At 33.4% G+C, this 17,038-nt stretch overlaps 1 protein-coding gene across 6 annotated transcripts in view; it reads left to right on the top strand.

The window, feature by feature from the left end:
• Positions 1-16,814, top strand: part of PPM1B (protein phosphatase, Mg2+/Mn2+ dependent 1B) — an 84,061-nt gene extending 67,247 nt beyond the window's left edge. For 2 of the 6 annotated variants that reach the window (XM_004369508.2, XM_023735503.1), the window contains exons 5-6: positions 256-313; positions 12,895-14,636. In XM_004369508.2, coding sequence (XP_004369565.1) covers positions 256-313; positions 12,895-12,924 — 88 coding nt within the window. In that variant the 3' untranslated portion in view covers positions 12,925-14,636. Of the gene's footprint in view, positions 1-255; positions 314-11,007; positions 14,637-15,223 lie in introns of those variants that run through there. The other 4 variants (XM_004369507.3, XM_023735499.1, XM_023735502.1 and 1 more) reach the window with 3 other exon arrangements.
• The last annotated feature ends 224 nt before the right edge of the window (positions 16,815-17,038 follow it).

Raw genomic sequence — 17,038 nt, 5'->3', positions numbered from 1 at the left:
CTTCATCCTAAAAAAGGTTTTTTAAAAAGGAATTATTTGTTATATACTTTGAGGATAAAGGTCTTCTTTCCTTGTTAAATGAGAAGAAATAGATTTTGCAATACCAAATTCTGAGTGAAATCTAGAAACTACGTTCTTATGCAAGTATTTAATGTGGCAATGAATTTTTGATTGTAGTCAAGATGAAGTATTATTTAAAATACTTATGAGTTTAATAATTATATATAATTTAATAAAACTAATAATTTTTTTTAGGCGCAATGTTATTGAAGCTGTTTATAGTAGACTGAATCCACACAGAGAAAATGATGGGGTAAGTTTTATTTTATTTCTTAAGCATATTAAATAATTTTACAAAACTAATACTAAATATGGATACATTCACATAATGAAGTCTGTAATAAATTTTTACTGCTTTTCATTTTAAGTAATCATTTAAATTCTAAGGAAATGTTTTGAAATGGAGGTAGAGATGTTGTTACTTTCTGGGCATCAAATGACCTCATTTGGGTTATCCTTATTTCCTCCCTGTATGTCTGCCTTTCCTTTCCTTCTCCCTTAAATCTTAATTTTGAGTCAAGAATGTGCTTTTAAATATCTCAATTTCTTCTCCAGCAGGCTATTACCATCAGCAGAGGTTAGTAATAGGAAATGAGTTAATTATTTTAAAAACTAGAGCTTTCACTGTCCCTGTGTGCTCAGTTGAATATACTTATGGATAATTTCTTTCTAGTATTATTGAAATAAAAATATTTTCTAATTATTGTATGCGAGTGTTGAACTGAGGTAACCATTTTTGTTGTACCCCGCTGTGCTTCGTCAGAGCAAAGCCATTTTATCCCCTTACCTTTTATTATGCTGTCCTTAGAAATACTGATGAGCTGCCCACTGCTCGTCTATGTAAGTTTTGTTTCAGTAGCAGTACTAGGAGACAATACAGTGTCTTTTTCTCTCTCTCTCTCTTTTTATTTATTGTCTTAAATTTCAAAGTTAGTAATTCAATTAAGTATTTCCTCTTAGAGTTTTCAAGTTTTTGGACATCTGTATCTTGGTCTAGAGCAGTGATTTTGAGTCTTTTTTGTGGCAGGTGCCTCACAGTATTAAGAATTATATCCAAGGCTATGAAAATTAAGTAAAAATAAATATGTGATACATTCAGAGAACCCTGAATCAAACAGTGGGCTGCTGATGTGACTAACAAGGTGATGGTCACTTGGGAGGTAAAGTGAGGAGAGTTTTACCTCTTCAGCTAGATTATGGGTTCCACATAGCATTCAGCACCATAGTTGGAGGAAATAAGATGAGAAGATAGTTATTGATTCATTGTTAGTGATAGAAGTACTCCATTTCCTCATGTATTTCAAAATGCAATGCTGTATTTCATTATACCTTGCTGAATTTCTTGGTTTCTCAAGAAAGTGGGTTGCTTTTACTCCAAATCAGATTTTGAAATTTTTTAATAACCCTAAATTTCTGTTTAACATATACCAAGGATGACTTTTAAACTTTCTTTAATAGAAAATAATTAGACATAGTAGCTGCCTGCACCGTGGATAAGTAGGCAACAGCACCATGAAAAGGAGGGGAAATGCTCAGGATATAAACTTGCCTAAATATGATTATTATATGGCTATATAAATTAAGGACATGTATATGTATGTGTGCATGTATATGTATATATAATGGAGCCCTGGTGGTGTAGTGGTTAAGTGCTCGGTGCTTGGCTGCTAACCAGAAATGGTTGGCAGTTTGAATCCACCAGCTGCTCCTTGGAAACCCTATGGGGCAGTTCTTCTTTCTCCTGTAAGGATGATGTGAGTCAGAATCGACTTGACTGCAGCGAGTTTTTTAATACTTAATTACCTTTATATATATGCTTTCTGTTAACATCAGCAGATGTTAACACTGACAGCCTACCATGTAGTGAATTGATGAAGGGAAGAGACTATAAAACAGAAGACATGGTCCGGTCCCATCCTTACTCTCATCACAGCTTACAATGTGGTTGTAAACACAAGTTTAATAAAAATGCTGCACATAGTTCAGTAAAGAATAAAAGAAATGACAAAGTATAGAATGTGGCCAATTGCCATGTGATTTTTACAGTGATCACTGTGAAAATTCAGCTCAAGAGGGAAAGTCCAGGAAAGATTTTTAGAGAAAAGATAGTTGAAGAATGATGGAATGGTAGAAATAGGGTGAGGAAAATGACATTTCAAGTGGATGGGAGAGGCAAGAACACAGTATAAGATGTTTTTGAAAGAAAGGATGTTACTTCGGCTGCGGCAGAAAACTGCTGTGAGAAATAAGAATTTAGGCTGCGGAAGTATTTGTGAAGAGACTGGAGAGATCTTTTGAACTTTAAAGTGAGAAACTACTACATGATGTGAGCCTAAGAGTGATAGAATCAGAGCAATATCTGTGACATTTTACTCTTTGGAAACACGTGCAGGATTAGAGAAATGCTGGAGGTCAAGTAGTTGTGAAATAACACAGACATCAAATGACACGTGTAAGCTCATTATTGGTAGAGAGATGTGGATTAACGACACTGTCCTGTTTATTATAAAAAATGGCTTTGCAGCCCAGAATCATACTTTGAGAAACATTACTGAACCCCTTCAGTATAATCAGTGTCTTAGAAAGATGTTGAGCTATAATCACAAGCAGCAGAAATGTTCTTTAAAAAATACTAAAGAAGCAGAAAGAATGAAGAAAAAAATAAACATTTAATTAAATTCTTAGCTCTTAACTAGACCCAGTATAGCAAGGAGTTAGGCACTGATGTGCTCCGTAGATGCTTCTTGATTTCATCAGATCTGACAATGTGGAAGGTGTTGCCAGGAAGTAGAGTGGCAGGAGCTGATAGTTAACTTGAGGAATGGGAAGGACAAAAGTGTTGTTGAAATACAGAAGAGGAGAAAGTTGGGAAGTACTATAAAAATTAAGTAGTGTTAACTTAGATATAAGACAAAACAAAATGCTAGTCAAGGTTAATCAGAGATTTATTTAGAACTCTAAAACTTCCAGTTCGTGTCAGAGGATAAATAGAGGTGGTTCTCCTATAAATGCTTATAAGTAATTAGAAATCAGGATTCATTCATTTTTCTTATATTTAAAAAAAAGTATTTTGGATAATGAATGTATTTTAAAAAACTGAGTTGATTAAAGTAATAAATTAACTCACCTTCAGGATCTCCAGAAAGTTCAGTATTTAGGGCACTCTTCTTACTTGTTTACTAGATTTGTTTTTTCATACAACTTTTTGGAACGTGTTCAGTTGTCTTAGTACAAGCAGTATCGATAATTTCCCAACTTTTAAATTCAAAATCTATGGAAAAGAATCTAGCAGAGATTCTTAATCAGGGAGCTTGTGAATCCTCAGGAATTATTTGAAAATTTGTTTATGTGTATATATCTGCATTCTTTAGTGATGAGTAGGTCTGTGCTTTTCATCAGCTTCTCAAAGGAGTCTGTGACCCCAAAAGAATAATGGCCTAGAAAGCTCCATCTACCATAAAATCTCCAGAAAAAAGTAAAAAGATGTATTACTGTAATTAGTTCTTACATTAGACAGGACTCTGAGAACACATCCTCCTCCTTCTAAAATACTAGCTTATGTTTTATAACTAGAATATAAATTCTGTAAAAACTGGGACTTCATCAGATTGATTCATGGCTATAGTCCTAGCATGTACAATAATGCTTAGCATATGGTGAGAGCTCAGTAAGTATTTGTTAAATAAGAAATGTTTATATTTATTCATTTTCTAGTAGTTTTCTTAAAACTATCCTCCAGTTATGTATTTTAAAAAATAATAATTTGAGGTTGCTAATTGTTGTGAAAGCCTGTATTTTTAGAGCTTTGTGTTTTCTAGGCAAAAATGTTAAGTTCTTCCCTCAAAGGAGACTCGTAATGCTTTTGAATTAGTATACCCCTCATCAGTAACTATGTAAGTAGATGATTTTCCAAGGGAAAAAGAGGAACTTGTATTTATCCAACTCATGCTTGTGCCGAACCCTTTATATATATTATCATTATATTATCTCCTGAGCACCCTTTACAGACGAAACTGAGAATCAGAGACATGAAGTAGGGAGACATGAAGTAGGTTGCCGAGGTCACAAAGTTAGATAAATCACTCAACCAGAATTTGAATCCAGGTCAGGCTGACTCCAACACCTAATTTCTTTATACTGTTCAGTGCTGCCTCACTAAGATGTTTAGAGATTATATACATATCTGTACCCCATCTCTCTCTGCCACCCAAAAAAACAGTTTTCCATTAATTTGTGAATCTCATGTTTTATAGCCTTACAATATTCTCGTTTTGATGGAAAATTTTTTATAAAGTTGTTGAAACTAATTAATCAAGCCCACATCCTTATCAGTTATTTTTCATTTAAATATATATTTTTATTTATACTAATCTAAAGACTTTTTAAGGCATTTGGATTTTTGAGAAGGAGAGGAAAAAAAGGACAGATTGGACTCTTCTTACGCTGGAAATAATTTCCATATACTGTTGCGTTATTAGCGCAACATTATTAAATTTTATATATTCTTTTTTATTTCACTTTAAACAGATACATGCAATAGATATAGCTGCTTTTACATTTTTATACCACAGTTTTAGGGCTGTGTGAATACTAGCTTTTTTAAGTGGTTTTCATGTTTACTTTTTATTTACTTGTCAAAGCATTCTTATAGAGAAGACCTACACAGTTTGAACTTGTACTAACTTTAGTCACTGTTATTTAAGACATAATTTGTCATACCACTTCTGACAGCTGTATGATCCTGACCGTTTCGGTGACTGTCAAATTATTTTCAGATTCATTAAATTTTACATGATCCTGTGATCCTTGCAAATAACCTCTAATTTATTGGATTCCCAATAAATCATTGTTAGTCGTGTCTCATGAAGTTATATGTGAGAATTTTTAGTTTTAAAAAATTTTAGCTGAAAGGCAGGACAATAGGACTCCATAAAAAACACAATGAATGTTTATACTAGCATTCCTTACTTTTTCTGCACTGGTTTAACTAATCATTTGAAGATTTTTGCTTATATGGCAGCCATGTTTTAAAAAAATTGTTGCTGCAAATAAATATTAGTTGATTAAATTTTACTTTTTAAATGTACTTATCTTAAGCTGTGTTAGTATAGATGATAATAGAACCTTAAAAACAAATAAACTAGAGGAAAGGTCCTAAATTCTCACCTTAATAGTTTCTTTAGATTTATTTATTTATTTTCTAAGTTTTATTTATTTTGCTGTTGAGAATATACACAGCAAAATATATACCAATTCAACAGTTTCCACATGTACAATTTAGTGACATTGATTACATTCTTTAAGTTGTACAGCCATTCTCACCCTCCTTTTCTGAGTTGTTCCTCCCTCATTAACATAAATTCACTGCCCCCTGAGGTTCCTGTATAATCTTGCAGTTGCTTTTGTCAATTTGATCTCATATAAGTAGGTTTTTTTTTTTGAGATTTTATTTATTTTTTATTGTACTTTAGATGAAGGTTTACAGAGCAAACTAGTTTCTTATTAAACAATTAATACATGTATTGTTTTTTGACATTGGTTGCCAGCCGCATGACTTGTCAACATTCCCCTTCTCGACCTTGGGTTCCCCATTACCAGCTTTCCTGTCCCCTCCTGCCTTCTAGTCCTTGCCCCTGGGCTGGTTGCTTATTTAGTCTTTTTTTGTTGTATGGGCTGTGTAATCTTTGGCTGAAGGGTGAACCTCAGGAGTGACTTCAGTACTGAGTTAACAGGGTGTCTGGGGGCCTTACTCTCAGGGTTTCTCCAGTCTCTGTCAGACTAGTAAGTCTGGTCTGTTTTTTTATGAGTTAGAATTTTGTTCTACATTTTTTTCCACATCTGTTTGGGACCGTTTATTGTGATCCCGGTCAGCTGTTTGTGGTGGTAGCCAGATACCATCTAGTTGTGCTGGACTCAGTCTGGTGGAGGTTGTGGTAGTTGTGGTTCACTAGTCCTTTGGACTAATCTTTCCCTTGTGTCTTCGGTTTTCTTCATTCTCCCGTGCTCCAGTCGCGGTGGGACCAGTGGAGTCTCTTAGATGGCCACTCACAAGCTTTTAAGACCCATTTCATTGCAGCAGTATTCATAATAGCAAAAAGATGGAAACAACGTAAGTACCCATCAGCATATGAATAGATAAAGTATGGTACATATACACAGTGGAATACTATGCAACAATAAAGAAAAATGATGAATCTGTGAAACATCCCATATAGATAGTTCTTAAAAGAGCATAGTGCTCAAGGTAGGTCTTTTTCACTAGTTAAGCTAAACTATTGTTCAGTTTTAAGATGAATTCAGGGGATATTTTTGGTTTAAGGTTTGAGAATTATCTCAGGGCAGTAGTTTCAGGGGTTCATCCACCCTCCATGGCTCCAGAAAGTCTAGCATCCGTGAGAATTTGAAATTCTGGTTTGCGTTTTCCCCTTTTTGATCAGGATTCTTCTATGGAATCTTTGATCAAAATGTTCAGTAATGGTAGCCGGGCACCATTCAGTTCTTCTGGTCTTATGGCCAAGGAGGCAGTTGTTCGTGGAGGCAGTTAGCCACACATTCCATATACCCTCTTCCTATTCCTCATTCTCCTTTTTCCTCTGTTGCTCCAGGTGAATAGAGACCAATTGTTGTGCCTCGGGGCTTGCAAGCTTTTAAGACCCCAGGCACTACACAGTGAACTAGGAGGTAGAACAGAGGCACTAAACACATTATCAGGCCAATTAACTGGGAAGTCCCATGAAACCATGATCCTAAACCTCCAAAGTAAGGAACCAAATCCCATGAGGTATTTGGTTATACATAAGCAGCCTCGGCAGCTGCTCTTTTTTTTTTTTTTCATTATTGTAAATATATCTGTCACAGAACTTTTGCCAATTTAACTTTTAACAAATGTACAATTTGTTGACAGCAATTACAGTAATTAGCTGTGCCACCCTATCCTTAATCACTGGTATTTTTACATTACCATTAACCCTTCTTTTCCCTCTCCCTCCTGCCCTGGTAACACCAATAAACTTTTTCTCTGTACATTTGAGTTTTCTTGTCTTTTTGTACAAGTGAGGTCATACAATATTTGTCCTTTTGTGATTGGCTTATTTCACACAACATAGTATCTTCAAGTTCCATCCATATATCAAGACTTCATTTCTCCTACTGGTTGAGTAGTATTCCATTGTATGTATGTACCACATTTTGTTTATCCATTCATCTGTTGATGGGCGTTTAGGTGGTTTCCACCTTTTGGTTGTTGTGGATAGTGCTGCAGTGAACACTGGTGTACACATCTCTCTTTGAGTCTCTGCTCTCAAGCTTTTTGAGTGTATACCTAGGAGTGGAATTGCTGGTCATATGGTAGTTCTATTTTTTGTTTTTTGAGGAACCGCCACACTCTTTTCCACTACAGCTGTACCACTTTACAGTCCCAGCAGCAATGGATAAGGGTTCCAATTTCCCCATATCCTTGCCAACATTTGTTATTTTTTGGTTGGTTGGTTTGTTTTATCTTAGCCATCCTAGTAGGAGTAAAATGGTATCTCATTTTGGTTTTGATTTAATGGCTAGTGATGCTGAGCATGTTTTCCTGTGTTGATGGCCATTTGAATGTCCTGTTGCTGTTCGGTGAAATGTCTGTTCAAGTCCTTGGCCCATTTTATGATTGGGTTATTTATCTTTTTGTTGTTAAGTTTCCTTAGATTTATTTTGAATAATTTTAAACATCCAATCCAATATGAATTTTATCAGTATGACTAGTGTCCTATAATTTTACTAATCTTTACTGTAGTAAGGAAATACATTACTCCAATATGAAATAATTTTTCAATATAAAATAATTATTTCTTTAGTAAATGTCTATTTATATGGAACATTTACTATGAAAAAATGTTAGCATCATAAAAACCTGTTGCTATCAAGTCACTTCCCACTCATAGCAACCCTATAGGACAGAGTAGAACTGCCCCATAGGGTTTCCAAGGAGCACCCGGTAGATTTGAACTGCCAGCCTTTTGGTTAGCAGCCGAACTGTTAACCACTACGCCACCAGGGCTTCCGTTAGTACCATAATGTATTCAAAAGAATATTCAGATGGGCATTGATGTTAGCTATACCTGCACACAAAAATCTTAGCATTGCCACTATGACAAATTACTAAAATGTCTCTGATCCTTAGTTTCCTCACTTATAAAATGAGGGTTACAGTATGTATTTCATAGAGTACCTATGAGGATTAAAAAGGATTATGTATATAAAGCTGTTAGCACAAACATTACTTTTCCTTTTATAGGTGGTAGGAGAATATAGAAAGGAATATGAAATTATCTTCAGACTCTCAAGGAGTAGTATAATTGGAGAGACTTGTGAGGAGTTGAATGGTGGAATTCATTGCTATAATGTATAAGCATGGTGTGCTGTATCACCTATTTGAGTTCAAGTACGAAATTGCAGCTAGATAATAGGTTCCTCTTATATTAATGGAAATCCATGAAATAGTTGTGTAAACAACACTGTTTTGAACAGTCAAATGAAATGGCTGAGGAAGAAGTTCCATTGTCCGTCTGTCCAGCAAACATGAGGGAAAATAAAATTTTGCAAAAGATAAAACAACTTTAATGTGAGATCTTTAGCTGAGTTTAAACTCAGCGATTCTGTGATGCCAGCCATGGTAAATCCACCCCTACTTGATTCACAGGTTTGGTCTAAATGTATTTTTTTAGTAAGTGTACTTTTTAGAAAGCAGAACTCCTTCCTAACTACTACTACTACTACAGCAGTTCACAGAAATACAGATGATTCCTGGAGTAATAAAGGTGTCCGATAGAGAGTGAGAGACGCCTTTTCTGTTGGACCCACCAAAATTTACTCAAATATAATCGTTGATGCAACCTTATCAATAAGCCCAAGTAGGTAGAGTTATACTGTTTAGTGTATGTGTCAGTGGTTCTGGTATATAGATTTAAAAATAAATAAATAAAACTATGAAAAAGCAACATAGACCTGCTGAATGTATATATCTTGGAGTGGGTGAGAGATAAGGAAAAATAATAAGAAAAATCTTAAACAGCACATTTTTACTGTTCTCCCTAGATAAATTAATAAATTGCAAATTTTAAAAAGTTTTGTTTTTGGTCAGTTAACATGCTTATTGTAGAAAATTGGAAAATACAAAAAATGCAAAGAAAATAAAGCATTTATAACACTACTGCCCAGTATCACTATTAATATTTTACTGTATTTCCTTTCTTTCTAGGCATTTTACATGCAAAATCCTAAAATGAACTGATACACAGATATATACATATCCCCAAATCATGTGTTATACACAGTATCATCTCTTTCTTTTTATCATAAGGGTACTTTTTTTTTTTTTTTTGAAGTATTCAAGTGCTCTCATTTTTTCTAATAAACATTGCAGTTTTTTTGTGGCTACCTTTACCTTTATTGCAGAATTATGGGATAATAGGATTGTTAATTATAGCGTAATTATAGGATGAGTCTCCAAAGATGGTTAAGACTTTGTGTTAGGTCATCAAATTCAGTAACTTTTTTTTGTATTTTATTTTTCCAACATTTTATGATGAAAACTTCTGAACATATAGAAAAGTTGAAATGATCATAGTGAAATGTATACCTTCTACCTAGATTCATCAGTTGTTAACATTTTGCCATATCACTTTATATAAATATGTGTATGTATATACACTTTTCTTTTTTTGGCTAAATCATTTTAAAGCTAATTGCAGACATCGTAATAATTAACCTCTACATATTTTGGCATGCAGCTCTACATAACCATAATACCAATATAATACCTAAGAAAATTAATAGTAAATTCCATAATATTATCTAATATCAAGACCCTGTTTCCTCAGTTTTCCCTAGAGTAAGTGTTATAATTGTTATTTTAAACCATGGTCTAATCACTTTGTTACGTCTTTTTAGTCTGTCTTTAATCAAGCACCTCGCCCAGCCCTCTTTTTTCCTCGACACTGACTTTTTGAAGAATCTGACCCAGTTTTTTTATTGAATGTCCTACATTCTGAGTTGATATGATTTGTTTCTTCCTGGCGTCCTTTAACGTGATCCTCTGTTCCCTGTTTTTTACTGTAAACTGAGGCCTAGCTTTATTAGATTCTTTAAAAATTTTGGGCAAAAATGCCGTCCATGGCTCTACACTTCACAGTGTATCCCATCAGGAGGCACATAGTGTAAGATGATCTCATTTTTAGTCTTATCAGCTATGATCAGCTTGGATGATTAAAGCTTGTTCTGCTAACAAGATTAAATAGCTAGTATAAGATTTTCCAAAATTAAGTCAATATAAAAGGATCTAGGCATTTACTATTTATATCTTATTCTAATGTTTAAAATAATTTATCTATTTTATATCTGGAGATATTTTTATTAAAATACTTGAAGATAAAAAATTTATCCAAAAAGCTTTAAAATAGCCCAAAAAACCACCATTAAGTTTATATGGTTTTATATTTTATATCTCTTTTCCTAACTATCATTTAGCAGAAGTGATTATGAAACTAAGGTTCTGATGGCCTGCTTTTCTGTCTTTTCCTATTGCTTTAAACACTAATTTCCTTTTCTACTAAATCATTATAGCCAATTATTGTTTGAGTAAGTTGGGTTTAGGAAATGTTTATGTTGCTGTTGAATTCTAAGAGAAGAGTAAATTTCAGATTAAACTTCAAATGAAAATAAGAAATAAGATGTAAACTAATTAATGGTAATTTGTTTGCTAAAATAATTTACTGAGTTATTACAATATAGAAATTTTATTAATTGACACGGGTAAGATTGGTTACTTTAATATAATTAAATGTTCTCGTGCTTAGAGTATATTACTCATAGTAGATTAATGAGTGTTTTGCTGTAATATGTTATGAAATACATGTGATATCCTAGTTTGTCTACTGACACTGGGGTCTTGAATCTTAAAAAAAGGCCTCCGATGAAGCAGAGGAAGGTGGATCACAGGGGAAATTGGTGGAAGCTCTCAGGCAAATGAGAATTAATCATAGGGGAAACTACCGACAACTTCTGGAGGAGATGCTGACTAGTTACAGGCTAGCTAAAGTAGAGGGAGAAGAAAGCCCTGCTGAACCAGCTGCTACAGCTTCTTCTTCGAACAGTGATGCTGGAAGCCCAGTGACAATGCAGGAAAGCCATACTGAATCAAAAAGAGATCTTGCTGAATTAGAGAGCTCTAATGAAGATGCAGGGACAAAGATGAGTGATGAAAAAATATGACTTTCCTTTTTGGTAATATTTTTGTGATCCTTGGTTTGATGGTTTTTACTTAGGAAGTATAATGTATGCATTTATATAACCGTTTTGTTATTTGAATCCTGGAAAACTAGTTTATTATACTCATATAGCCTTGTTTTTTTAAGAAGGCCTTCTTTGCATACACCTTTATCAGACAGTTTAAAATTAAGTATTTATAGTTCTTTGAGTTTAATAAAATGATATATAATTTCATCTTGTATGCCAGAAATTAGGCTACCATTTATTAAAGTCAGTTTAAGTAAAATTCATACTAGGCAGGATTAGAGATTACTGATTAGAGAGTGCATTATATTGTATAAAAAAATTGTTAATGTAGAATTATATTGCTTCACATTACATATTAGTACACTCGTAGTTAACTTTGTAATAAATTTGTGTTTTCCTTAATAAGTTTGGTTCTTCAAAGAATGACTGATGCTAGGCTGTAATTCTCTCAAGGATGATGATTTTGTGTTGTTGACTTGTTTATATTTTACATCTCTGTAGTTTTATTTTTAGAAGTTGTGAGATATTGGATGTGTGGTTATTTTTCCTTTTTCTGTATTCTTCATAAACAGTTTTTGAAAAACCTATGTATTATTCATACAGCTTTGGTTTGTATAATCTGTATAGCCTAACTACACACATCAAAATGTATGTCAATCAAGTGTTTAGAATGAAATTATAAGTGTTTAAGTCCAAATAAAGCATGTGATGTGGAATAATCTATGCATGTTGTACTTATTTTTAAGTTATTTTTTTTTTAAACAATCAGGTTTGGTACACTGGGAAAATTACCCATTAGAAATTCATTTGTATTTAGGTAGAATTTAGAAAACTTTTGACTTAGCTTATTTCTTTAACTAAGAGGAAAACTTTTATTTAAAAATAGAAAAGTTACATTGATATTATTTAAATGTGTACTCAAAGTAAATCTGTTTCTTCTCCCCTTTTGTGGGGATAATTACAGAATATTAATTTTTAGACAATATGGACACACATTTGAGAAAATTGCCATGATGACCATTTTATTTAAAAAATTGCAACATTGTCAATTTTGCTATAAGTATTCATCACTTATTAATAAATTTTGTGAGCAATTTTAAACAGTGGCAGATTTGTTTTAGTTAAAATTGAAATGTTAAATACAGGTGGCTGTTAGTCACATGGGAAAATATTTTTTTAAACAACAATTTTGTGACTGTAGAACATTGACTTCTTCATATTTATGTCATGTGTCTAAGGTTACTCAAAGTGTACCATAATTTGAAACTTCCATAGCTCATATTATGACCTGTTTTTCCAAAGCCAGAATATTTTTTAAGTCATTTAAGAGGAGGGCATTTGGTGGAGAGGGGAGAATGAAACCAACCAGTTATCTGTATAGATAGATACATCTATACACTCACAATATACAGTACACACACCTCTCCGTAAAAGTGCCTTTTTCAAACAAAGGAAGGTAATTTTGTTCATCTAATTTTGTTTTCTTTTGAAATTCATTCCAATCTGGAAGTAGTATAGGTAAATAGTAATAACATTCTTCCTTTTCTCTTCCTGTAGGGTGCTGGAGATCTAGAAGACCCATGGTAGCCTTATAAACCTTCTAAAATGCTTTTGATTCTGAAAATTGGGGGAAAAAACTTTTAGTCACAATTTTCTTCAATACAAGGGAAAAATATTCTTGTGGATTCCCAACGTTTTGTGATATGAGCAGAAAATCATTAGCATTTCCCATTATTTGTTCATATTTGTGTTTTCTGATAATTGCCACTCATAGCATTTCCTGTACTACAGTATTTTTGCCAACCTCAGGCATACAGGTTACGTCTGTATTGAACTTTTGGCCCTAGAAACCAGTGGAGTTATTTCACCACAGATCAACAAATGTGCCTGAGGTGCATGGGAATATAGTTAGCTGTACTCTGAAGAAACGTTATTATTATTATTTTTTTAAAAAACAAAACACACAACATATAAGCATGTAAGAGTAAAGAATTGTATGAGATGTTCCTTTTTCAGTTCACCAAGTTGGAAACCTTTTGCAGCTCTGTGGCTTGGAATTTCATTTGAGCAATTTACTATATTTTTTCCAATTTTACTTGTATTACCAACTGGGTTCTCCAATAATGTCCAAATTGTATTGTTGCCTTGCTTCAAGATAAAGTGTATTTGGCAATAATAATATAAACCCTTATGAATTTTATGCATGTATCTACTACATCCTTCAACTTTTACTAGAAAATCTTTTGAAACCAAATAGATTAATTTATGGCTATTTATAATTTGCTTTGACATCTCACTGCTGCAAAATTTTTTAAATGATGAAATTTGCCTTTATAGTGTAAATTGTGATTTTTGTTTTATGTGTGGGTTTCTATAGTTTTAATTTTTTCAGCTTTTAAGATACAAACAAGTTTTGTGTAATTTGGTATAATTTTTAATTGTTTACATTATTTTAAAAGCTCAGAATATCACATTGAAATTATTATAAATACAGTTAAAATGATCTATTTTAGGTCTAAGGAAATACTACAGAGATATTTTCATGGGTTCAGTGACCTTTCATTTTATAACATTGGGCACGGTACAGAGTGGCTGTCACATAGGTACTTGAAGATTATTAGTTTAATTCTATTTTACAATGACCTTGATTTCTTGAATTCTTTTTGAGTTTTGCATGTATTAAATCCAATTAATGCTGAACACAAAGAGCAAAATATTTATTAAAAGACGCAATTGGGGAAGGAGAAACAATGAACGTATCCATTTGTACATGGTTTACATGTTGTGGATGCTTCGTAAACATTTTTCCATATGTTTAAACTGTGTTTCAGCAGGATGTAATTGCCCTTGTGTGTAGTTAAAATAATGAGTCATCATCTGGTCCTGTGTGAAATGGAATTCATGGTATTTTCTGTAACATTTTTCTGAAGCTGTTTCTGGAGAGCCACACATTTGAATATAGACAGCTTTCCTGATAATTTGATTCATTGTACACCTGATTTTTGGTCTAAAAGGAATTATTGCCACAATATATTTTATTTATTCTTTAGAGTTTAGCTTTGTAAGTTAAAGTGCTTTACATGATGATGTTAAAAGCTATTTGTCCCTTTACTGGGTTGGGGGGGGGGCATTGTTGAAAGATAGGGAATGAAGAATGCAAAATGGTTTATTGTTCATACTGTCCACTCTGATCCAACCCTGTACTGATAGTACCTTTCCAGTATGATATTGTGATGTTTCATACAATGCAGTGAACATAACCAACTTGTTACCTAAATAAAGAATTGAGAAAAACAGTGTGACATTTTACTATGTGGTATGATTTTTGAAAATAAAAATCTAGTTTTGAATGTTATTTTAAACATATAGTTAACATACTGTGAGTTTTTTTATACAAAACCATGTAGATGAATGATAATTTCAAGGATGAATTGGAGAGTACTAATTAACCCCTTCTCCACTCCAAAAACATTTTCTACACCACTTTTTCAGGGTGATAAGTGTCCCTTGAAATACAAATAATGTATTAATTAACAAAACAAAAACCCATGTTCAATGCTTACTAATCTGAATTCCCGAGCTAGCTGTTCTCAAGTGTTTTGATCTCAGGAACTGTTTATACTCTTAAAAATCAAAGACCCCAAAGAACTTCTGTTTATGTGGGTTACATCTGTTGGTATTTACTGTATTAGAAATTAAACCTGAGAAATTTTACATCTGTTTAATTCATTGAAAATAATAAACTCATTACATGTTAACATTAACATGGTTTTATGAAAAATAATTATTTTTCAAAACAAAAATTTAGTTTGAGAAGTGGCATTGGTTTACATTTTTGTAAATCTCTTTCACTGGGCTGGATTCTCATGTCTGCTTCTGCATTCAGTCTGTTGCAGTGTGGCACTTCGGTTGCGGTATATGAAGAAAATCTGGCCTCACACAGATGAGTAATTGGAAAAGGGTATTTTAATAGCTTCAGGTAATTGCAGATATTCCTTTTTGATACAGTGTCAAAACTTGACAACTAGTAGTTTCTTGGAGATTAGTTGCAGTGTGAAATCTGAAACCTTATCGATAGACTTCGTACTCTTACATTAAAATCCATTTGTCTGTCTTGCATTTTGAATGGCTCTTTTACATATGCATGATTTTGTAACATTATGCATCGGTCATTTGGAAAATACTGGTTCACTGAATTATGCAGTTCTTCTGAATATTGACACGTTATGTTGCACAATATTTTTTGTTAACATGACTGATCTCAACAGGACAGTCTTAAGTATTGGGAAACTCAAGCTCATGGTGACAGATACAGATTTTTCAATTTTTTGTTTTCCTTTGAAAGCTGAAATTTTATCATTGGCGACAAATACTGTCAGTTGTTTTCCTTAAGTGATAGGCTCACTTCATTTTAGAGAAAATGCTGAATAACCATAGTCTGTCAGCCATTCTTTCAAGTAAACATGGTGTTTCATGAAAAAAGTGGCTACTTCAGTGTGCATCTCCGTAGCAAAAGTGCTCCTGGAGATGGCCATCACACTAACATACAGAGAACCTGTACGTCCCGTCATCATATACGATATTAAAAAGATGTGTGCTTAAGGGTAGATGTTTAATAAAACTAATTTTTAAGATATCATCAAGGACATCCTTAAGAGAAAGTGGCTTTTTCCTGTGAATGTGTGGCAGTGAAGATACAATGGCGACTAATATAGTTTGGTGCCACCATCTTGATCCATGCTTAAGTGTCAGCAGCTTTGCCCATCATTCCTCCTGTACAACAAATGTCAACATGTTGAAAAAGAAGTATGAGTATTATTTTGAAAATAGTTTTGACTTCGCAGACCTCCTGAATGGTTCCTTGGGGCCCTCAAACTCAGAACTGCTGCCTAAGTACGTTTGGACAGCCTCATAGTGTGTTCATTTATTCCAATATAGTGTGTTGCATATACTGATAGAATAGTAAATGAATCAAGACATATGAGTCTGACGTAAAATGTACTTGAGGGGATGGTGAGATGATCCCTGTTACTCTGAAACCTTGAAATCAAGATAAACAGGATGGAAAATCTTTAATATTGTACTTTTTTTCTCCTGGAACATTCCTGTGATGTGTTTCAACGTGGGAAATCATGATTTAAGGTTAAACTTAACAATAGAGTTTGATTTTCACGTGGGATATATTCATATCATTTTCATCTTTCTAAAATGTCTAAATTGAATCTTAACTCATATTTTAAATAAAATCACTTTCTTATAACTACTGAGATGCCACATCAGGTTGGACCTATAGAGACAGGACTTTGACTTTCTTTTCTTTTTAATGACAAGTCTATCAGAACTTTATGCTGATGTGGTTTTTTATGTTTTTTAACATTCAACAGGGTTGGGGAAAGGTTGTTGTTATTAGTTGTCATCGAGTTGGAACCGACTCATGGTGACCTTATGTGCAACAGAACAAAACGTCCAGTCCTGCGCCAATTTCATGATTGCTGGTATGTTTGCGTTCATTGTTGCAGCTGTTGTGTCAGTCCATCTTATTGAGGGTTTGTTTCTCTTGTTTTCGTTGGCCCTCTACTTTATCAACCATGATGTCTTTTACTTGCAATTGGTCTTTCCTTATGATGTGTCCAAAGTAAGCAGGTCAGTGTCTCACCATCCTTGCTTCTAAAAAACATTCTGGTTGTATTTCTTCTAAGAC

The sequence above is a fragment of the Trichechus manatus genome, unplaced genomic scaffold, assembly GCF_000243295.1.
Source record: "Trichechus manatus latirostris isolate Lorelei unplaced genomic scaffold, TriManLat1.0 scaffold00005, whole genome shotgun sequence".
Taxonomy (NCBI): domain Eukaryota; kingdom Metazoa; phylum Chordata; class Mammalia; order Sirenia; family Trichechidae; genus Trichechus; species Trichechus manatus.
The sequence above is the reverse complement of the archived record's forward strand: the minus strand, read 5'-3'. Positions and strand labels throughout refer to the sequence as shown.